We start from the raw sequence: 24321 nt of genomic DNA on the forward strand, positions 1-24321 counted from the left end.
CACTATGGGGAGGGTTATGGGTAAGGATTAGGGTTAGGAATAGTGGGAAGATGCTTACAAAACCCGCTGGTCCCTCTGATGTCTGACCCAGAACTGAAACCGCTGGGAGAAGATGAGAGACCATTAAACCACCTTTGATGGCTAGTCAACAGTTAAAAATGTCGACATATCATCTGGGTACAAATGATCACAGTCAACAAATTATACCACAACCATTTCTAGTAGCAGAAGTTAAAAAAGTTTGTGACCCTCTTCATCTATGTGCTAATCTTCAACTCTCTTTCAATATACAATATACCAGTAGAAAGCACTTTTTTTTTTCTTAGACATGTTGTCAGATCCTTTTCTGTACATTCACCACAATTTTTGTTTTCTTTTTTGTTTTGTTATATTTTACTGCTGTGAGGTCTATGCTGCTGGCAATTGCACAACTGTAGAGAATGCACTACATCCAGACACATTTTCCACTGTAAACTTTGTACTCTGTTTGACTCCGCTGTGGAATTTGAAAAGTGGGCTCTCTCTTTCATTCCGCCTGTGTTGGGGACTTAAAATTCTATTTATGTTAAAAATCTTGTGTGACATTTTGTAGGCCCTGTGGGCACTTTATAAATCAAGCTGCTGGAAAACAAAAAAAGGCCTGGCAGAGATGTACTCCTGCGAGGAGAAAAATAAATAAAAATGACCGTGGCTTGACAAACAGCCGTCGGAGCCAGCAAAGAATCATTTTGGAGCAGTAGAAGAATTGGATTCCAAACCACACATAGCTGAGGAATGAAGAAATGCCTGAGGGGATTATTTTGCAGCACTGCCAAGTGAAGTGAACACACTTTGTTGTCCTCCATTTCCCACCTCCTTGCAAGATTCTCTCACTTTTTTTTTTTAACATCTCTTTCCTACTTAGTCAATGTATGTGTGGTAAATATAGTATGTAGCATTTATATATAAGTATTCATTGGAATGGACACAAGGAAACAAAGTGAGAAAGTCCGTAACGTGTACCACCGCCGTCACCTACTCACAATGGAGGACGCCATGTTGTAAACTGAACCAACGGCCAGGATTATGAAGTCCATCAGTTTACCAGTAAATTACTGGAGAGAAACATTCTAGCAAATATTAATTTATCTTTGTACATAAGAAAATGCATTTACCGTTGCAGAGGCAGCATGCTGTTTTGTGCAACAACTCATCCTCGTGAGTCTATGCAGCTACCTACATATTCTCAGAGTCTCAAACACTTCAGTGGTATACTCTATATATACTTTTGAATATTTTTACAATTTATGGTAGGAGAACCAGATAGTTTCCCTCCATCGATGGCATAGTACCACCCAATGGGAGAGAACCAGATGGTTTCCCTCCATCGATGGTACTACCACCCAATGGAAGAGAACCAGATGGGTTTCCCTCCATCCATGGCTTTGCCATCGAATGGAGGAGAAGCAGATGGTTTCCTACCATCGATGGCACAGTACCGCCCAATTGGAGAGAACCAGATGGATTCCCTCTAACGATTGGCACAGTACCACCCAATGGGGGAGAACCAGATGGTTTCCTTAATCTATTGCACAGTACTGCCCAATGTATTTTTTTTTGGGGGGGGGGGGGGGGGAGCTACAAAATGCTGACTTACAAGAGCATAGCTCCACCCCCACTCCCAATTCAGCTGTGAAGCCCCATGCCTAGGCTTTGATTGGCCAGCAGCCCATGACTAAAGAGTTGATGACAACTGATGGGTGAAACCATCAATGGTTCCCCTTGCAGATGGTTTTATACTGTCAAGGTTCACACACTGATGGCCATCCCTATTTGTGAAAATCTGCAGCTCTGCAGGGCCCACTAATAATTATTATGCTTTATTTATATGGCTCCACAAGAAGTCCGCAGCATCGTACAGAAACAGCAGGAATAAAACAAACAAAAAGTGACTTGCAGTACATGTCATGGTCATACATGGATTCTAGTTACTATACAGATGTGTCCACATACATCACTGCTGTAAAAAGACACCCAATGATCAGTGGCCTTGCAAGATGGGTGCGGGTGGTGGGGCCTGCACCGTGGTACCACTCTCGGGGCGGGTGTCACAAAAATGCTGGCTCTACTGCAGTGACAGGAGCCACGTGTGTGCAGTGTGATATGCTCAGGCAGGACACGGCTCCTGTCACAGAGCAATACAGGCAGCTCAGTCTCAGGGGGCAACCAGAATCTCTGGGGATGCTAGGTACGCCCCTTCAGTGACAGAACAGAGTTCTGCTTGGGGCAATTCCCCTTTAAATTAGGCCACACCACCTTTATGGCCCAGTGCGCCTGGGGGAACATTGCGCATCGGGTGTAACCTCACCAGGTGAAGCCGCTGCCAACGCTAGCAGAGTTGAATGGGACTTGGAGGTTCACTTGTACCAGACATCTCGCTCCGCTTGGCATATGGAGGCTAGATATGTATGAGGACCCATCTGTATGGAGATATTGTGCTTCAGTTCCTCCATGGTACACTCAGGGGGCAAACATTATTTGATAAATAGGTCAATATTGTGCCATGGTGGGATTCAGACAAGCCCTAGAACTTTTTCATGTGGAGGTCACAACCTACCACCAGGAGAACTGTGTGGTCGATGAACACCTTTCATTGCTAATACTGGTACTGACCTGTGGCCACTCAGCGTGGCGGTGTCTCTCACTGCTTGGGCTGTCTCCGATGCAAAATCCAGTGCACCTGCCACTGGTTTCGTTACAGTTCCAACCAGACCTTTACCCAAGCCGGAGATGAAGCCACTGAGTCCACCTTCATTTTTCACACCTTCCACCGTGGAGGTGATCACACTTGTCAGCCCACCAATAATTCCTGCAGAGGGGGGGGGGGACAGTTACAATTCACCTGTCACATTATGTGTTAAGCACTCAGCTGTACCTTATATGCTCAATACAAGACATTGAGTAGTGCTGTGATCATATAGTAACATTAAGAAGCCACACATCTCTGTACTGTATTACGTTTATGCCGTTCTAGGCTATGAACGGGTCCTATAAGCCAGAACTAAGGGGCTAATTCAGAGTTTCCACACTTCTGCACATGAGGAGCATGCAACTTAATGGTATATTCAAAGCTTTTTGCGAGCTGTGACAGTGAGCTGTGCCAACTACTCGCTGTCACAGCTCGCACGGTCAGTATCCAACGGACCCCCTGCAGACGCCGGTTCCACCTCGTGGTCTCCAAAACAGCGAGGCTTGTGGCTAAATGCAGCGGGCTCCCTGAATTAGCCAAGAACCTCACTGTTTGGGGGAATCCTTGCCGCCATCTGACAGCGAGGGTTCCCCTGGAACATTGAATACAGTGAGTGGACAGTGCAGGGATTAAAGGGTGAGGGTCGCTTGTTTTCGGTGATCCCCACCGTTTAACCCCCTCACCAGCCACACTGAACACTGCCCAAACTGTGGCCTCCTTGTGACATGCAGCTTAAGTTGCGACGGGGGCCGGTGATGTTACGACACATCATTGAAGTGTTGGCAAGCTGTGGGGTTCCTTGGTATTACTTGGTACCTAAGGCAGTGCAGCATTTCTGCTATCGCCAAGGTCTCTCTTTTTTATGTATAATAATACATTTGGGACGATTTCAGGGCATTTTCTGAGCGATCTCATTAGATCACTTAGAACTAGCCCCTAAATCGCTGAGCGTGTAGGGGCCATAGCAATACACGGCCCTATAGCACAGCTATGATGCTGGATAAATTTAGTTAATAACCGGGCAGGGCTATGTTCTCAGCGGAGAACAGTGGCCCTGACAGATCACTCAGCGATGACACATCACTGTGTGCTGATTGATCTTGCTGAGCGTTCCTAGTGATCTATCATCGCTCAGAACATCTCCCTGTGTGTAGGCCCCATAATGGTGCATTTGTTTAATCATTTTATTTACTCCTGAGCAGGTCCTTCAGCATCATACCGTGAGCGAGTCCGTGAATCCCAGCAACCAGATGCTCCCCGCTCGTAGCTGCATGATAACGAATGTACTCTCGCTCTGTCTGGTGTCTGTTGTCCATCGTCTTTCCTAATCCGTCAGAGAGGGTTCCGGCAAACTGCAACCAGAAAGGACAGTATTGTGTCTCAATGTGAATTCCAGACAGAACGTTTTGGGTCAACATTATTAACAGGATTACTTTTCAGAATGGCGATTACTATAGTATAATAAACGTACAATTTTCCAATGTAAATATGGCTGAACAGATATTACATAGTACATTAGTCTATAGTAAGGAACCGTGGTGAAAAAAAAAAAAAAAGATCTATTTAATCTAAAAGTTATCTGCCGCTCTACCTTTTGTAGCAGTTTCCCAACATCGCAGTCCAGGTTTTAAGGCTACCCATGCATGAGCACAGGTGACTACATTAGTATCTCAGAAAATTTGATTTAACCATCTGAACTCAAGCATGGATAGCCTTAAAACTTGGACTGTAATGCCAGTTTGAGAAACTTTTATAATGATCGCTAATGTCTTTATTTGATTTGCAGCCGCACAAAATAATCTGCCATTGCGCTTACGATCCGCACTCTGTATGATATGCGGCAGGAATGACCCATTGATAAACACTGAACGATATCATTTATGAGAATGTTCAGTGGCGTCACCAGGAGCTGTGCGGAACACGCAGTCTCTGATTGAATCATCAGATTGGACTGCATGGTTATCGATAACAAATCGCAAAAGCGCACATCATTAATGATATAGTGGGTACACGCACAATCATATCGTTATCATGCAGATCAGACTGTGTGTACCCAGCTTTAAAGTCACTTTACTTCTATTGTCACTGTGTTCATAACACATCCACAAGACAAATGGGAACGCTATGTAATGAGGTACTGCTCGCTTCAATAGAACATATGTCCTAAATCCAACATCACTCGGAGCAGGGCGAATTCCGCCCCGTTCCGATGTTTGGGGGTCTGCGCATGCGCGTATTTGCACATGTGCAAAACCTGGCAACGAACAGCTTAGGGGAGTTACATACTCGCCGGGCCGTTCGTTGGGGGGAGGGCTGTGTGTGTGTGGGGGGGGGGGGGGGCAGTGACTTCACTGGACCATGGGAACGCAGGCAGGCTAATGCCTGCTGGGGCGGACAGCTAACACCACATGACATCAGCGGCCCACCCCGTCTTCGTTGTTGCGCTCAAAGTCAGTTTCTTCTATTTGCGAAGGCAGGAGAAATCATTCTTTGGTCAGCGACCATAAAAAGCTATTTCTCCTGCTAGCGGAGGCATGCGAGGGGATGTGTTCTTGTACACATCCCCTCGCATGGTACAGTGGGGATTTGGCAGCGGGGGGATTCGGCCGGGCGGCGTCTCAGTAAGCTGCGATATTCGTAGCTTGCTGAGCCAACCGGAATCAGGACCATAGTCAAGAAAACCAACGTAATTTTCACTTCTGTTTTACATTGATTGGAAAGTTTGGTTTTGTTTTCTAGACATGGCCTCTATTTCAGGTGTTCACAATGTACAGTATGTGTGTCTAGGGAGCTTTCATTGGACAGATGGTGTAACTGGTAACCAAGCTGAATTTGAATATGATCACTCCTCCAATGTTCAAATTAATACTCACTTTCCAGGGCAAACTGAACCAAGGTTACTTCAATGATTATGAGCATAAATGCCTACTTCACCAGCATTTCAGCTCCCTATCTTCAGGGGGTGGTAAACTGAAATGCGCAAATGTGTGGCTAAAGCTGTACATAGTGGGTGAGATTGAATAGGATGAGAGATTCAGGAAGTGAGAGATTTGGTAAGAAATCCCCCCTTTTTTTTTAAAGCGGCAAGTTTAAATGTGTAAAGGATTGCCGCTTTAAAAAAAACTGGAGATTTCTTACCAAATCTCTCACTTTCTGATTCTCTCATCCTACTAAATTTCAACCAAAGAGTGTGATATGCGCAAAAAAAATAGATCAGTTGAATATCGCCCTATGATCACCCATCATTTTAAAAGGGAAATCGGGCCCGATATAAGGGAAATCATCCAAGGTGTGTAAAACAAAGAAAAGAAAATGCATAATTTATGTCACTTGACATGAGTCTAAAGGTGCCCATACACTTATCCTGAGGGATCGGGCCGAGAAATCGTCCCAAATCGGTCCCCCTTGGGTCTGATGTGCGGTCCCGTGCACATCGGACCTGAGCTGGAGGTCAGACCTGCTGCCCGACCGACCTTTGACTTAGCCCCACTCCTGGTGGCGAGGTCGCATGTGAAAAGACTGCATGCGATCCTGCCTTCCCGGGAGGCTCAATGGGGTTGCGCAGCCCATACCCTGCTGCGATACATCGCAGTAGTGTATGGGCACCTTAACTATAGAACAACCGAAACCGGAGAATAACACATTTATTATATTTGATACAGCATTGCTACCTTTTTTTAAATGTTACTTTAAATGAAGCTTTTGTTAGAACGTCTTATTGAATCAGATACACGGGGGAACATAGTGACCTTAGGTTAGTATTCACTAAAGTCCATTAGATCGAATTAATAAAAAGGAATGCCCGATTTTCCAGTAGAAAACCTGAGAATGACCCCGGAATGGTCAGTGGCTGCGTTCCAATAATCTCTTCTCAAGTGGCCACTAGAGAGTAGTGAACGCGGGCAGCAAACAGCAATCTCTTCCCGGAATACGGTTCATCTACAGTGCACATATCAGCCGAAGCCACTAGCCCTATCGTTATTTAATCCTAAAGCTTCAACAGGGCACTGCAAGAACCCGGATCCTGCTAATTGGGGAATGGCTGAGGACAAACATACTGCATCAGGACCTTTCACAAAAGCTTTATGTGATACAACACATTCAGATTAATAATATATAATATCTAAAGCAAAAGGGATTATTTTAATGGCTAAGTTTGAAGTACTTTGCATTGACATGACTTGCACGTGTGCACAGTATATGCTGAACACAATGTAGATTTTACATTCAATAGGCAACAAAATGACATTGCTAGTGTACACTAATCACTGGGGCTGGAACATCTGTGTGCAGCTAATCTAGGTTTAATAAAAATAAAAGGGTTCTTCTGATACAGTTGTCTATGGCTATTCCTTCCACCACGTTCTGGTATCTCATGCCCTACCACCCACTAGGGCATGGAGGGAGAATAGAATAGTGTGCCAAGCACAGTGAGGTTTGGCAGTGAGGTTTGGCCAGCGGATCCGGTACACTTTGACGCTGGTGTCCATGTTTACTAGGACATTCGGGTCCCTAAAAATGAGTGTGAAAACTCATGTCGACCTTCCCACTTTTGACATAATGCTTGTGTCTAACTTAGCCATGTCGACCCATTTAATTTATCGACCTAAGCCATGTCGACCTTCAGTGGGTGACTAAATGACCCATGCCAATTCCCTAATGACAAAAATTACAGGGACAGATGAGATGTACTAAATCTTAAGATGTGATAAAATGGAGAGTGATAAAGTAGCAGGCAATCAGTTCCTAACTACCATACTACAGGCTGTATTTGAAAAAGGACAGTTCGGGGCTGGGTTGTGGGTGCTTTATCTCTTTCCACTTTATCACTTCTCATCTTTAGTACATCTGGCCCACAATCAGTTGTCTCTCACACAATGGTGACTAAGATGCACTGACAGTACGCGGTGCTACCGGTGTTGAAGCGTCTCAGTCGTGCTGAGCATCTCGCTCCATATGGCCTATAGACATTAGGGGGGTATGCAATCTGAGATCACGGCTGTCAATCCCCGCTGACAGCCGTGATCCTGGCCCGTTTGTGGTCAGATCGACCACATAATGACAGATGGGATTCAATGTCCTGCCTGCCGATGGGCGCAAAGGGGGCGTGACCGTGGATTGTCGATCTGCGGCCCGGATAACGACAATCCACGGCTGTTATTGGCACAATGGGCCTGACAGCTTCTGAAGACAGGCCCGTTCTGCCGTGATCCCGCATCAATGCTGTCGTTAATGACAGCATTGAATAAGGAGCTGCCGCTATTTCCCCTGTCGGAAATAGCGGTGGCACATTGCATACCCCCCCCCCCCCCCCCTAGGTGTGTGAGGACAAAACTGTCATTTTATTTAACAAACAAAATATGCCCAATAAGGACTCCCTGGAAAATGCTTTCGACAATAGGCCAGGGCTGCTGGATAATATTACCATTATCTGCATTGCATCAATATCCTCCAGGATCCTGACATAACTCATAACCGTAGATATTTATAAAGCTTTTAGCGGTGAAGTTTCCTCTTTAAATCAGTGTGGATTATTTTGTAATGGAGTGCTCTGGTCTTCAAGTAATCAGCGGGGTTACAGGCAAAGAAAATGATGTATATGTTGCAGTGTCAGCAGCTGATATCAGATAAACATGACGACCCCTGTTTAACCTTCCTGGAAGCTCCTAAGAATATATGTATGTGTAGTGTACATATATTCTGAAAGCTATAAAACAAGCAGCACAAAAGATATAGGTTATGGAACGCAAAACATGACAAGCAGAAAAAAGGGTACTTATGTATTATCTGGGCTCCCATGTTAAATGCACCCCATTTTTTCATACCCCTACTATCCAACTACGCATGGAGTTGATTTTATATAGTGTGGCGAGCGCAGCGACCCACCGTGCCCGAAGCGTGCGAGCGCAGCGAGCCCCGCGATGGGACGCGGTCTCATAAGAAAAACGGGAGCCCAGATATTACATAAGTACCGAAAAAAGGTGTATACTGAACAACATACAATGTACATCTTCCAGCCAGTGAGAGAGAATTCACCAACGTGATCCAAATTGCAAGCGCTTATTTGGGTTTATACTATTGCATCTGAATGTCTTTCTGCAGCCATGCTTCTGGCACGGTGGCTCGCTACGCTAGGCACACTATTTTATTCTCCCACCACCCCCTAGAGCAGGCATGTCCAAACTGTGGCCCTCCAGATGTTGTGAAACTACACATCCCAGTCTTAGCATTCCCTCATAACAAAACTGTGGCAAGGCATGATGGGACTTGTAGTTTCACAACAGCTGGAGGGCCGTAGTTTGGACATGCCTGCCCTAGAAGATGGTAGGGCATGAAATACTGCCTGTCGACACAATAAAAAAAATAAAGGTACTTGTTTCCTAGCACGGCCACAACGATCATGATCATCGGGTGTAAAATCGTGGGCATCGCGGCCATCGCATGCACTAAAAAATCGGGTGCGATGGGCCAGACGCGATGCCCGCGATTTCCCCATAGAGAACAATGTTAAATGCCTCAATTTACCCGCGATGACCACGATTTCCCATAGGAAACAATGTGAAATGGCTCAATTTAACCAAATTATCATAGGAACAATGGTAAATGGGCCAAAAACACCCCTGAACATTGAAATGTCCCCCCAAAAGTAGTTCACGCCACCCCGCGATCAACGTGAACCCGAAGCGTGGCGAGCGCAGCGAGCACGCGAGGGGCGGCGGTACGCGTCCTCCGACCTTTTCATACCCCCACTATCCATGTCGGCGTGGAGTTGAGAATAGAATAGTGTGGCGAGCGCAGCGAGCCCGAAGTGTGGCGAGCCCCGTGAGGGGACGCGGATACCTGTGAAGCCCGCGAAGGGACGCGTTTACCTGTGAAGGTATCCGCGTCCCCTCGCGGGGCTCGCTGCGCTCTCCACACTATTCTATTCTCAACTCCACGCCGACGTGGATAGTGGGGGTATGAAAAAGTCGGAGGACACGTACCGCTGCGCTCGCCACGCTTCGGGTTCACGTTGATCGCGGGGTGGCGTTAAATACTTTTGGGGGGACATGTCAATGTTCAGGGGTGTTTTTTGGGGTTTCTGGCCCATTTACCATTGTTCCCTATGATGATTTGGGTAAATTGACCCATTTAACATTGTTTCCTATGGGAAATCGCGGTCATCGCGGGTAAATTGAGGCATTTAACATTGTTCCCTATGGGGAAATCGCGGCCATCGCGGGTGGACCATTTAAGCATTTTTTGCCGCATACGACCCGACCGACGCGATTTTCACTGTTTTCAATGGAAAAATCGGGGGCATCGCGTCGGTCGCGTCGCAGGCCACTAAAAATTACACCCGATGGCCGCGATTGTGGCCGTGCTAGGAAACAAGTACCAAAATAAAAAAACCATGCCGACCTAATGCTTGTATTGACCTAACCCATGTCGACCTTCAGTCATGTCGACCTAGTGGTATTGACCTAATGCTTGTCGACCTAGTTACTGGAGATCTAGTGACCATATCCCCTTACATTCTATATTCCCTACCACATGTACACACACACACACACACACACACACACACACACACACTGACTCTTGGGTTGATTTTTCTTGGAAGCCAATTAACCTACCAATATATTTTTGCCACCATGGCCCTAACTTCGCAGAGTTAGGGCCATGGAACCCATGACCTCAGCACTGTGAGGCAGTAATGCTAACCATTACATTCCCTGGCTGTTAGGAGGGAGGTGTGCTGACCCCATTAGCAACCTCCTTTTCCCCACAGCCCTAGCATCACAGAGTGAGTCCTGGCTTACTCAGCGTTGCGAGCAGGGGGAAATCATCACCAGGGGAAAAGAAAATAATTTGATGGTGAATGATTTTCTCCTTGCTGCGAATGCGTGCACAAGGGCAGAGGAGTGCAGGGTATGTGTGTGTTCGTCAGGGCGGCGTTTTCCCGCTCACTGGGCTCTGAACACTCGTAGCCCAGCAAGCAGGACTGAATCGGGCCCATTGTGTAGTGTGCACCCTGCTTTAGTCGCGGTTTCCTTGCATTGCTTATTTGTTTATGAAATCTGTAACTGGGCGCTATATAAATAAAGGATAAAATTAACAATCTCCGCTTCACCTGATCGTTGGAATACTAGGAAATGTTACCACTGGAACGGCGGTTTACAAAAAATTCCTGATCGTGGGATTTAAATAATATTTTTGAGAAAAGGAAACATTTTTTTGAAACTTCAATAAGCGTGAAGAAACATTCAAGAGGAACTCTAGTTGACCTCTGGTACAGTGCATCAGCCAAGGTGGAAGCAAACAATTAGGCTATAATATGATCTTATTTTTAATCAAAGCAATAATTGGCTGTAAAAGGATTAGGAAAGGGGCACAGAGGCAAAGTGTTCCCTCTCTAACAAAGTGTGTACACAGGTGTGATTAGCAAGCCTGGTGGAGTCAGGCACCCTGCGGGCTACTGCAGAATTCCTTCAAGCATCTTTCGCCACTTTCCGTTCACTCTTCAAATTGAGGGGAAAGCTGAACATCTGCTAGCTTACACCAAATCCTATTTAATGGCCAGATAAGGATTGCGTTTTCTTTGTAAACTCCGGTTTGAAATATCCATATTGTCTGGGTGAAAAGTTCACCTTCCCAAAGAAATTCACCGCTGACTTAAAGAAATGTATGAGAACACGAGCTCTTGGGTCGAAAGCCGTAGAAAATGTAAAGTATAGAGTGTCCGTTCCATCATCCGGAACATTTGGCTGGAAAATAAACTCACAAGAGGTTTATGTTTAAAGTTCAAGAAGATGCATACGTATTTATAAACCTTCTGCTTAGGACAAACGATCTGCAGAAGTTAACAGCCCGGTCATCGGTACGCATGAAGACAAATATATTTAATTACATTTAGAATATAAATTTTGAAGTGGAAGGGGGGGTGGGGAGCAGAAAAATTGAAGATGACATTCCATATGGATATGAGATCACAAATGTAAGGCAAATGCTAGGTACACACCTGGACAATTTCACTCCGATCCGGCAGACTTTATGATTCTCTCAGTGATGAACTGATCTTTAGGAACCTCTGACCTTGAGTGTATGCTCATTTAATTTATCGTTGTGATCAGAACGATTATATGCCTTACAGCTGATCACAACATTGACATTGATAAATTAACTAAAGATGTGCCAACATATATGTAGACTCAATGGGGTGTATTCAATGCTTTTTGCAAGCTGTGACAGCAAGCAGCGCTGACTGCTCGCTGTCACAGCTCACTTGTTTTCGGCGATCCCCGCCCTTTAACCCCCTTGCCAGCCGCATTCAATATGGCCCACTGTGCGTTAAATAACCCTCCTGGTCATGCACTTTGTAACACCACACGTCTTTTTTGGTGTGACTTTTCCAGCTAAAATATGTGTTAAGCGCAAAGGAAGCACAAGCAGCTTTTGCTGATTGAGATGCCTATGTTCTGTGTGTGACCATGGCTGTATCTGCATATAAAACGCTGTGCTACAGTGTTTTCCAGTAAAACCACTGCATTTTGTATAGTTTGGGGCAAAGAGGGAAGGGTGTGGGGGCATGATAATTTAAACTTTTAAATATATCAAGGGTTTTAACAAGGTGCAGGAGGGAGACATTCTTCAAATGAAGAGAAGTATTAGATCAGGAGGACATGCAATGAAATTGGAGGGAGGTTCAGGGGAAATCTAAGGAAAAATTACTACACAGAATGGGTAGTGGACAAGTGTAATATCCTCCCATCAGAGGTGGCAGAGGCTTAGACAGTAGAGCAATGTAAACATGCATGGGATAGACATAGGGATATCCTTCCCAAGAAGAGAGCAATTTTGAGGGAGATCCCAGGCATCATAAAGTGCGTCAGTGCAGGGCCATCTTATCATCAGCAGGGGCCCCTGGACAAAATAATTCACTGGGCCCCCCACCCCATGGCAGGGCATGCTGGAAGATGTAGTTCAACAGAAGCCTCTCAGCCATTCACATGCCATGTATCGCATTACTCCAATACAACAAAGGGATAGATCTTCTGACCTGTCTGTCTCTACAACCCCTCTCGCTGTGTCCAAATTACATCACGTCATGAGATACGAGCATGACGTTGGCAGCGTGGAAAAGCTGCAAAGATCACCGGCCCCTCTCACGGGGTAAAGTTGATAGCCATATTACCGCTATAGTGACACAGGGGACTTACAGTGACGCAGACACTACAGCCGCCTGCCTTCCCTGCTCTCCAGCGCACGCTCACAGCCTCATGTCCCAAGCTAGCCCTTGAAGGATGCAGGGGGCGGGTGTTGGAAGACGGGGGCTGTCAGTACACACAGAGTGGCGACACCGACAGCAGGCACAGCCACAGAGGCGGTTTGAAAATGGTGCGCAGGAAGGATGCCGGACCCAAGCCTGGAGACTGCTCCCAGCAGCCGCTGCCCGGATCCCCACTGCCCGCCACCACAGCAGCTCCCTGGGGCACGCCGTCTTTCCCATTGGGGTGGGCCCCTAGAAACCTTGGGCCCCTGGGAAACTGCCCATTAAGCCCAATGGGAAAGACGGCACTGCGTCAGTGTCATGCGGATTTGCCAGTTGGATCTGCTCTGCATTAACTGAATTTTCCTGAAAGTGCTTTACATTGAATTTGTAAAACAAAATTCTAAATAATCTTAACAGAAAAAAAGATAACAAAGCATACAGTATGAGTTGTGATTTTAAGAACATTAGTGAAATGATTGGGTGACCAGGAATATCTTGAGTCTGCCCTTTGAAGGATTCTACAGTGAAGACCTCTTGAAATGTGCAAAGAATAAGGTCAATAAAGTCAGAGCTGCAAAGGCAACAGTTCAAACCCCAGGTGAATTCAGGGAGGTTCTAGGTACTGCTAATAGTTCTTCATCTATAGATCACCTTAATTAAGCGGGGCAGTATGGAATCAGAAGCTTTGAAAGTCAGTAAGACAATCTTGTAATGGAATGCGGTCAGCCTTCCGGCTGTCAGAATACCGGCATTCAATATACCCATGCCGCCATCTTAACTGTCTTCAATAAGCGTCAGAAGAATGGCACAGGAATGTGGAATGGATGTGGATGCCGGAATACCAAAAGCCAGCATCCTAACCAGTGAGCATGCGGGGGGAGCTAGAATGTTCTCGGGAAAGGTGGGGGGAGGTGGGTAGGTTTAGGCAATAGTGTGGCGACTTAGGCTGGAGGGAAGAGTTAGGGTTAGGTGGCAGGGTTTAGGCACTAGCCGGGAGGGTTAAGGTCAGGCTGTGGGGAGGAAGGATTGGTTTAGGCTGCTGCATGTGAGGTTTCCCACGTCCGCTCGCCACGCTTTGGGCTCGGTGGCTCGCTGCACTCGCCACACTATCTATAATCAACTCCACGCCGACGTGGATAGTGGGGGTATGAAAAGGTTGGTAGGACGCGTGATGTGTGCGCTTGCCATGCTTCGGGCTGGCGTGGATAGTGGGGGTGTTTCAGGAACACATTCACACCTCCCATATCATGCACCAGAGACAGTAATGACGACATGTGTTAACTTGATTTTACTTAAGTTAAAGCGAATGATTCAAGAAAAAATGATTAAAGAACAATACAATCAATAACAAGAAGGTAAAATACACCAAAAAAAGATAAAAAGTAATTCCTCTGACAGTGTACTGTAAGAGACAGCAGCCGAAGTCGACGCTCCGTCCAAAGGCAATGTAGTTGCCTCTGTAGCGTCGCCTTTGTCTGCCTGGGGGAGCAGGGTCAGCGTGTGCAGAATGCGCTTGAAGGGGTCTTCTGCGCCCAGTGTCTTCCCCCAGATGAACTCCTGGAGATATGAGTCCAGTTGATGGCGTGCAGTACCCCTTTGGTGCTTATTGTGCCACTTGCAGGATCCCCATAGTCTTTCTATATTCTGGGTGTGAACCCCGCTCTCCGGATCCAGGAAGTGGTAGCGGTGGTTCACCCTGGCGTGATGATACCCAGCCTGCTCCAGCTGCTCTGTTTGGTAAGCCCTCCAGCAGTTGGAGTAAATAGTGGTCCCCGGGAGCACGTGCCTCTCGATGGCAGCCATTAGGGTACTGGCGTCACGCCTCTCGACTTCCGTCAAGAAACACTCTCCGGTCTGTCTGGAGATGCCCCCGAAGATCCACTGCTGGGGCAGCATGCGTCCAACATTGGCCTTGCGCTTCACAAAGAGGCTTTCATCAACCTCCACAATAGTGCCTGGGCCGCCAATTTGTGGCTGAGGCTGCGACAGGAGGTCGACAGTGCTGGCCTCCCGCATTAAACTATTATATTGCACAGTGGTGGCCTGGGAGACAGAGAGGTGTTGCTGAAAAAAATCGTACACTAGTCAGCTCCTCAGACCAGCAGAATATAAAGCGGATGAGGGTAACGAAAGTCAGATGACACCCTCTAAACCACTGTGCAGCCCTCAGACTCACCTTTTTTCCACAGGTGCGGATATGGCAGTGACACAGCCGCTCCCTAATACTGAGCCTCATCGGGTACCCATTGGGATAGGTCTGTGTCTCAGGCAAGAAATGTTGCCCCTGAAGGAATTCCACTGCCGCCTCCTCATTCTGGGGCAGAGTAAAAACTGTCAGCCTCTCTGCAGCCATGTCTCCGATACGTGTGCCTCTCAGAGAATACAACAGCTGACTGACTACGTTAACTGTGTACCGCTCAATCTACCAGCTGACTGACTACACAACAGCTGACTGACTACGCTAACAGCGTACCGCTCAATCTACCAGCTGACTGAATTAGACGCGAGAACAATACGCTGTTTCTGACAGGGACGCAACTTCTGACTACGGTGAACTAGACGCTCTTTATGACTACGCTAGAAATAGACGCTGTTTCTGTCTACAGTAGTCGCGGCTACTCACACTACACCGATTTGGACAGGGACGTTTACGCTGACTACGTACTGCCTACGCTTAATACACTACGCTACTTCTGACTGACTACGCTGGTCGCGCGGATCACACTACGCTGCCGCGGGAACACGAGCCCTATTCTGAAAGGGACGCTACGCTAAGTACACAACTGCCGCCGTGAAACTAAACAAGTACCGTATTTTCTTCTAAAAAAGAAAACATCTGCTGCATAATTATAATGCTATTAACAAGATCCCAGAATCTATGGAAGTCAATGAAAAAAAATTACGTCTTAAGACATGGAACATTGCGTGCCCTACTTACCAACTTCCAGTATCACACCAGAGCAAACATCTTACATTTACAAAAAAAAAAAAAAAGAAAAACAGAACAATGTTGTTTTGAGGTTAAGTGACTTTATCACTGATAATTAAACAGAACATTAATTAGCCAACGTCCCATTGTGTTGGGTTCGGTAACGCTGCCAGACAATGGCATGGTGGCTTGGGGTAATCTGCAAAGCCCCTTTGGATAGGCTGTCAGTGTGGATGCCTGATTAGCTGGTGATCCCCATAAGGAAACCCTGCTGCTTTTATCTATGCAGATGCCTGATGAGTTCAGTAGCTTCCCCCCCAATGGACCCCCTGTGAAGCTGTCCCAGCAGGTGCCTGCTGGCAATAGTTTTGTGTTACAGGGCTGAATAAGTGATCCCTGCAGGGGCTGCGGCTGTTTTCACATACACAGAAGGCAGTCAAAAGTCCAAAGCCTGAACTTGGAATGACCCCAACGAGAGAGTCACAGCGGGTTCATGCAGAGGGCAATGTGCTTTATTAAACACAACTAATACTCCAACAGATAACTTACAGGAGAGGAAAATATATTAACTCCTGCTTCTCTTAAGTCACCCTGAGCCGCAGGAATGTATCCCAGCTTCTTATCTCTCTCTCCTTCTGTATAAAGCAGAATATCGTCTTCCGGAGCCACAGGGTATATGCACACCAGCTAAGGGCATTGCTTAGGATGCTGCAATCTGCATTAATAACAGAAAAGCGCAGAAGTGTTCCCAAGTACACCCCCCAACATTTCCCTTCTAGATGCAGGTTTGTCCTCAATCTGATTTATGGGGAATCTACTGCCATGGATCCAGAGTTAAAGGGACATAAGACTTCCTGCAATTAACTCAAGTCAGTCATGGTGGCAGGGAGGAGGCCTGACTGGTAAAATGATGGGAGGTGCTGCTTCCAAACACTCATCAGGTGCTTTGTAGTAAACACTTATTAAATATCTCTATAAAGCCCTGTAAACAACATGATATTGGGCACTGATGGTGCCGCAAAATGGAAAATCTGCGGGTAAACACTGAACATGTGGGCACTGATTTATTTATTAACAGTTTATTATATAGCGCACACATATTCCGTAGCACTTTACAGAGAATATTTGAACATTCACATCAGTCCCTGTCCCTGTGGCGCTTACAATCTATATTCCCTACCACATATATATGCACACACACATACCTCCCAACTGTCACGATTCCGTCGGGACAGTCCCGATTTTCGGGTCCTGTCCCGACGTCCCACCCGCGGCAGGCATTGTCCCGCTGCGGGGGGGTGGCAGTTGGGAGACCCCCCAATGTAGTAGAATAGACGCTGTGCACATGCGCACAGCGTCTATTCTCGTATGAAAATGAGGGTGCGGCTAATTAGCATAAGCCGCGCCCTCATTTGCATACGCCACGCCCCCTTTTCGTATCCCTATTTCTTCCAATGAAAAGTTGGGAGGTATGCACACAGACATTCTAGGGTTAATTTGTTTGGAGCCAATTAGCCTACCAGTATATTTTTGGATTGTGGGAGGAAACCGGAGTACCCGGAGGAAATCCACGCAAATACGGGGAGGATATACAAACCCTGCACAGTTAGGGCCATGGTGGGTATCGAACCCATGAACTCAGCGCTGTGAGGCAGTAATGCTAACCATTACACCATACGTACTGTGCAATGATATAATCAGATTCGACTGCATGTTCAGACAATCAGGGTTATTGGATACTTAACTACCCCCTATACCCCGGAAGGGTGGGTAAGCATTTAGTGGGGCCCCCTGCACCCCCTCCCTCTGCCAGTTAAATACTGGCATTTGTGTCTCTTTTGGGAAGGGACAGGGCTAAAATGATGCAAATCGCATCATTGAGTACCAGCCCCTCCCCAAAGAGCCATGAATCACGGTATTTACAGGTATGGGACGGGGCTTAATGACGGAAAATTGCTTCTCCTGGAGAGGAGACAATTAAGGTAGGCAAGTATAGGTTATTGTTAATGATCCATGAGGGTGCAGAAAAATTATATAGTGTGTACCCAGCTGTAATATTAATTTCGGTACTTGTGTATTATCACGGCGCCCATGATCTTGATTGCGCAATGTTTTAATCGCATCGCATGCCATACACCCAATAGTATGCGATGCGCTTTTAGCCCATTTTGCGATAAAAAATTGTATAAGCACCCTAATGGGTGTTTTTAAGCACCCTAATGGGTGCTTACAATGTTAAATGCACCCCCACGCCAACCCCCACTATAAACGTGAACCCGAAGCGTGGCGAGCGCAGCGAGCCCGCGAGGGGCGGCGGTACGCGTCCTACGACCTTTTCATACCCTCACTATCCACGTCGGCGTGGAGTTGATTTTATAAAGTGTGGCGAGCGCAGTGAGGGGACGCGGACACCTGTGAAGCCCGCGAGGGGACGCGGATACCTGTGAAGCCCGCGAGGGGACGCGGATACCTGTGAAGGTATCCGCGTCCCCTCGCGGGGCTCGCTGCGCTCACCACGCTTCGGGCTCGGTGGCTCGCTGCGCTCGCCACACTTTATAAAATCAACTCCACGCCGACGTGGATAGTGGGGGTATGAAGAGGTTGTAGGACGCGTACCGCCGCCGCTCGCCACGCTTCGGGTTCACGTTTATAGTGGGGGGTGGCGTGGGGGTGCATTCAACATTGTAAGCACCCATTAGGGTGCATTTAACATTGTAAGCACCCATTAGGGTGCTTATACAACTTATAATCGCATCCCATCGCATTGTATGGCATTGTATGCCATATACAATGCCATACAATTTTTAAATTGTATGACATTGTACAATATCGCGCGATATCGCATCGCATACCAACGCATGCCTTATGGTATGCGATGGGCGCCGTGATAATTTATTTCCTCCCTGCTGGCTTTACAGGTGGGAGAACCATGTGCAGGGCATCTGTGTGGGCGCCTTCGGCGACTTGCATAGTCAATGTGGAGCTCACACGGGGGAGGGGAGCGGGATGGAGGAGGGCAGGCAGCGTTTCCTGGGAGTACCCAGGAAAACGCTCTCAATGAATCATTGCTGGACAAACATAAAATGATAACCTATGGATTGAGGTAGCGGCTGTAGCAAATTCAGCTCTCACAGAACAGCCATGATAATGTGTCATGAACCGTGAACAAGGGGCTTACTCCCTAATTAGCCACATTCACAAACGGGATTGGTTACCTTCTGCCAAGCGAAAAATGACATTTTATACATCTCTTTGAACATAATCGAGTGATACATTCCTGCAATGGGACTAATGCTAAATATCTGAACAGATGTTGATTTGCTCTGCATGAAACAGATCAGTTATCTCCTAATCTCCTTAGTCGCACTTCACGCTTTCTACTGTTCATACTGAACCATCTCTACAAGAACTGGACATTACAGGAAATCCTCAAATGAGGTCATAAAAGACGACAATTTACATTCTAATATACATCACAATAATTACATGAAAACTTCAAGGAAACTAACACCGCACAAATAACCTGGGTCGATCCTGAGTTGTTGCTGGGTCGACCAGTGTCGGTGTGCAGTGTGCAAGGGCCATTTGGAAAATCCAGGGTCCAGCAACCCGGCAATCCAACCCATAGTAAACATAAAAAGGTACTTGTGTATTTTGGCGGCGCCCGATTTCAGCATCGTACGATGAACGTATCCGTACCCGATGGCATGCGATGCAATACGATTTTGACCCCCTATGCGATGAAAAATCGTATAAGCACCCTAAAGGGTGCTTTTGAGCACCCTAACGGGTGCTTACAATGTTAAATGCACCCCCACGCCACCCCCCCCCCCACTATAAACGTGAACCCGAATCGTGGCGAGCGCAGCGAGCCCACGAGTGGCGGCGGTACGCGTCCTACGACCTTTTCATACCCCCACTATCCACGTCGGCGTGGAGTTGAGAATAGAAAGTGTGGCGAGCGCAGCAACATTGTAAGCCCCCGTTAGGGTGCTTATACAATTAAACATCGTATAGGGGGCTTATACAATTTTAAATTGCATCGCATCGCAGTGCATCGGGTGTATGCCATGCAATGCGATTATATGTCATGTGACCAAATATCGTGGGCGCCGTGCTTGTATACAAGTACCCAAATCCTAAATAAGTAAAACGCGTGGAGAAAACAAGAAAAGGTGACCATTATACTGCACCAACAAGCTGTTGAGATGCAATGAAAATACTTTATAAAATACATATATAAAACACCGCCAGAATGTCCTCGCTGGCGAGCGTTGGCTAAGAGGAACTCCATCAGACAGACACGCAAAGGTCTCACACGCACGAGCGTCCCGTCACTTGGCAGCTGGACGGCGGAAACCCTGGGGGGGGGGGGGGTGCAGGGAGGCGGTGGGGACCGGCGAATGGTGATGAAAGTCAGCGGACGGCAGAGGGGAGCACCATGGGAACGGGGTGCACGAGCGTGTGGTGCATGCGTGCCCCCTTCCGACAGATGATGGGGCCTGGAGGCTGGCAATTCAATAGCCAGCCCTTGCAAAATTGAGAGGGGCTCCCTCTGTAGATTTCATTTAAGGAGGAAGATGCATTAAGCCTTAAAGAGAAATGAAATGACAGTTACGAGCTGATTGGTTGGTGGTTTTATATCTCTCCACTTTATCACTCTCCAATGCTTAGTACATCTAGCGGTTTAAAAAAAAAAAAAAAAAGCATAATTCCAAATACCATCACTTTTGGCACTCTCTCCACCCACCCCCTCAGGGTGATCCAGGATTGGAGGTGCAAGTAGCAAGGGCAGATGGTAAGTTTATGTGACTCATCATCATGGTCCAGCTGCTCTAGGCAACAAGCATGTGGGAGGGGCTATACTCAATGCTACTCACTGCAAACAACTATTGAAGTAGGTAATATCAGGGAAGATGCAGGCGTATACATTACTTTCCAGTAGAACAAGCAAGTGTGCAATAAGAACAGGTGTAACTGTCAGGCCACATAGCTATAAACCGATTTGCTGCACACTCATCAGAGAACATTGCGCTTAGAACATCCCACCTATAGGACTACTAAATGGCAAATCTATCATAGCTGACCGGGTGTGAACATATAACGGTCCAGAGGAAAGTTTGGTTGGGGCAGTGACACTGCTATTCCCCTGATCGGTGATCATATCCACGGATCGGTGATCATAACCGTGGATATGGATGACTGGTGATCCATGTTGGACTTCCCTCACCCTGGCAGAATGAGGAATTGGGGTAATAAACCACAGACATACTGTAGTGTTGGCACCATTAGGCACATTCTGGTACATGTAGATGAAAAGTTACCCAGGTAATAATGTAAAAACGATATTAAAGAAACCTATAGAAATGCCTTTACTTTGTGACTTTTCAAGTAAGGCTTCTTTATTTAAGGTGGCTCTTAATAGAATTTACTGAATAAATTCATAAGACACAAAAAAAGCCCTCCACGAGAACAAAAACACAAAAAAGGTAATTACGGACAACCGATTCCCATCTGCTTCGTTCCGCCTTTAAAAACAATTTGACACATTTGGAAATGGTAAAATACAGAAGGTTTAATAACTGAACGATGACCCCATGAAGGAAAACAAAGGATTGTATCCCAGAAATGAGTCATCCCAAATTGCGTCCCAATTTTCTTTATTGATTAGAATCCAAGTGGAAAATAGAAAAAAAAACATAGAAAAAATAAAAGTTGAACAGTTGAATAAAAACCTGCCTGGGAGACAACGCACCTAAACCTGAGCGGGGTGAACTCTCGTTGACCCGCCGCTTTGTGCCAGTTGAAAATAGGTTGAGCCCCTTTCACTTAAAAGATGGCATTCTACCCGCTGCGTGCTCTAGAACACATGGAAAAGTCATTTACCGGCAGAAACAGCAGCACTATAAAACTGAAAGTCGTAAAAATGGCCAAACCAGATACTCATAAAGAGCTTATGCTTCCAACACATGCAGTCTTTTTAAAAGACCAGAGGTCTTAAAAGTTAAGAGAATAAAGAGGGAATAAGCGAAACCAGGGTAACCGTACTGAAATCTGCTTTTAATGCTAAAACCCCTTAAAATGAAGGACAATACCATTTACGGCACTTTGGCTTCTTCATCAATAGACGGAGCCTCGAGGTCTTAAAAATGACAGTGCTTTATTTATTAATGCTAGACAAGGCAATCTTATAAGCCTGACAACAGTGGCATTAAGGGCAATAATAAAATGTTGAAAATGGGTCAGGTCTTCTTATAAGCGCATAAAAGGAAAATAAACATCTTTTTAGGGTATTGAATGACATTGAGAATTCTGCAGCTAAACCGCTTTTGAGCTTTAAATGGAAAAACACAAGGAAAAATAAACTCCAAATATATACGACAGCCCTTTAGTGCCCCAAATTTCCAGGATTACTCCAAGGTCTAAAATGCCATACACACTACGCAATATTTTAAACGATATTGCTAATTTTGCCACTTCTGGGTGATATTGTTTATAACATCGCTCCATAAAGTCAAAGTTACCCACTCCCGTGGGTCATTAACAAAAGTCCTCCATGTACAGATGACGCAGCACATCGTTAAAGAGGGCCATGCTGATTGCAGCATGAAACACGCCCCCCCCCCCATTCATTCCACATGATTACAGAAGTCAGTCTTTCACTTAAGGTGCCTAGAAAGTCACCATAAAATATGCAAAAGGAGGCTTTTGCATATATTATTAATCAGGCCCTAAATCTGCAATGTATCCTACTGTTTGATGTTAATATTTAATTTTCTGAGGCATCGTAGCTAAAATTATCTCACCAAACGTACACTAATCAGCCATAATACTAAAACCACTGAGAGATAGTGATTATAAACAAAAATGATTATGGTTTGGTTCTACCCAAATTGTTTAATCGCTTTTGTTTCCAATTGTAAAGCACAACGGAATATGCTGCGCTCTTTAATAATAATTGTATTTATATAGCGCTTTTCTCCCATAGGACTCAAAGTCGCTTAAAATACATCAAAAACATGCTACATTGAACAAAGACAATGCATAAACTTGAAAAACAGAGAGAATTAAGGCTTAACGTAGAGAGCACATTAAGCATACTGCTGGGTTGGTGCAGGCAATTTGGGTAATAACTTCTATGGGTTATATAATCCAACCATAAAAGGTACCAGACGCGGCAGCCGTCTTGGGCGCACAACATAGGATTTCCTTGGGAGGAATATAAGAAACTGTAAATAAATAAATAAATAAATAAATAATGGCACCTGTCAACAGGTGATACACATTAGGCAGCTAGTTTTTAAGTTGAAGCAGGAAAAATCAGCAAGTGTAATGCTGGCCACACATCAGACCAACTTTCCTCCAACCGTCCAACTAGCTGCTTGGATGGAATAAAAATATGGTACTGGATGGGAGCAAATGTAATATTTAATTCAGAAATTTTCTCCCATCCAGTACCATATTTTTCTTCCATCCAAGCAGCTAGTTGGACAGTTGGAGGAAAGTTGGTCTGATGTGTGGCCATCATCAGGATCTGAGAGATGTTGACTATTTTGAGTGACAGTGGGTCAGAGTATGTTCAGAACGGCAGGTCTTGTGGGGTGTTCCCAGTATGCAGTTAGTACCTATCAAAAGTGCTCATGGGTCCCCAATACGATACGTGTGGAGAGCGGTGTGTGTGTGTGACAAACGCTGCCAGTCTGATGCTGGCCTACTTCTTACATCGCAGTAGTTGCCCCCGCATATTAGGACCTGCGCATGTACTGAACACCGGTACTTTGCGCACCAGGAAGCGTATCTAGCAGGATCGGAATGAGGGATATACGGTATCAATCAATTTACTCTAGGGAGTGATTTATCACAGCATTCAGGACTCAGCGGGAGCTTCCTTCAGACACTTCCGTGATGTATTTACTGCAATAAGCCACTAGCACCGCATTTACATATCATGCGCAGAGCACTGTGCATACAGATCAGGTAAGATAACGAACCTAAATCTTTCCTGTGTCTGCGGCAAGCTGTACTATCGGGTAGCCCGGTGAAGGAAATGAGGATTACCGCTAGGAGATCGTTCGTAGTTTAGGTTTCCTGCACTTGCCTTGCCAATGGAATGCATTTGAAACTTAAAAGGAAGAATTTACTTCAAGCAAAGGGATCACTAATCCCTATGCTACATATTAATTTCTATATACACAAGCGTATCAGGAAACAGTCTAGTTCAGGGGTATTACAACATGTGGTTCTCCACCTGTTAGACGTTCAAGCATACTGGAATGTGTAGTCCGGCAATGTTAGGAGGAAGGAATGCATATTGAACACACCTGGTCTAATTTGGTTGTACCTGAAAGTTGGCACAATGATTTTAATATTTGGTATATTCTATATAAATAAAAGGCTAATGCTGGCCATACA

General features: G+C 46.0%; 1 protein-coding gene across 2 annotated transcripts in view; it reads right to left on the minus strand.

Annotated features, from left to right (window-relative positions):
- VPS13D (vacuolar protein sorting 13 homolog D) overlaps nucleotides 1-24321 on the minus strand; it is a 252545-nt gene that overhangs the window by 71851 nt on the left and 156373 nt on the right. For both annotated transcript variants that reach the window (XM_083163091.1, XM_083163090.1), the window contains 2 exons: nucleotides 3948-4080; nucleotides 2653-2848 (listed from right to left, as the gene is read on the minus strand). In XM_083163091.1, coding sequence (XP_083019217.1) covers nucleotides 2653-2848; nucleotides 3948-4080 — 329 coding nt within the window. The remainder of the gene's footprint in view (nucleotides 1-2652; nucleotides 2849-3947; nucleotides 4081-24321) is intronic.

The sequence above is a fragment of the Crinia signifera genome, chromosome 19, assembly GCF_055691185.1.
Source record: "Crinia signifera chromosome 19, ASM5569118v1, whole genome shotgun sequence".
Classification (NCBI taxonomy): domain Eukaryota; kingdom Metazoa; phylum Chordata; class Amphibia; order Anura; family Myobatrachidae; genus Crinia; species Crinia signifera.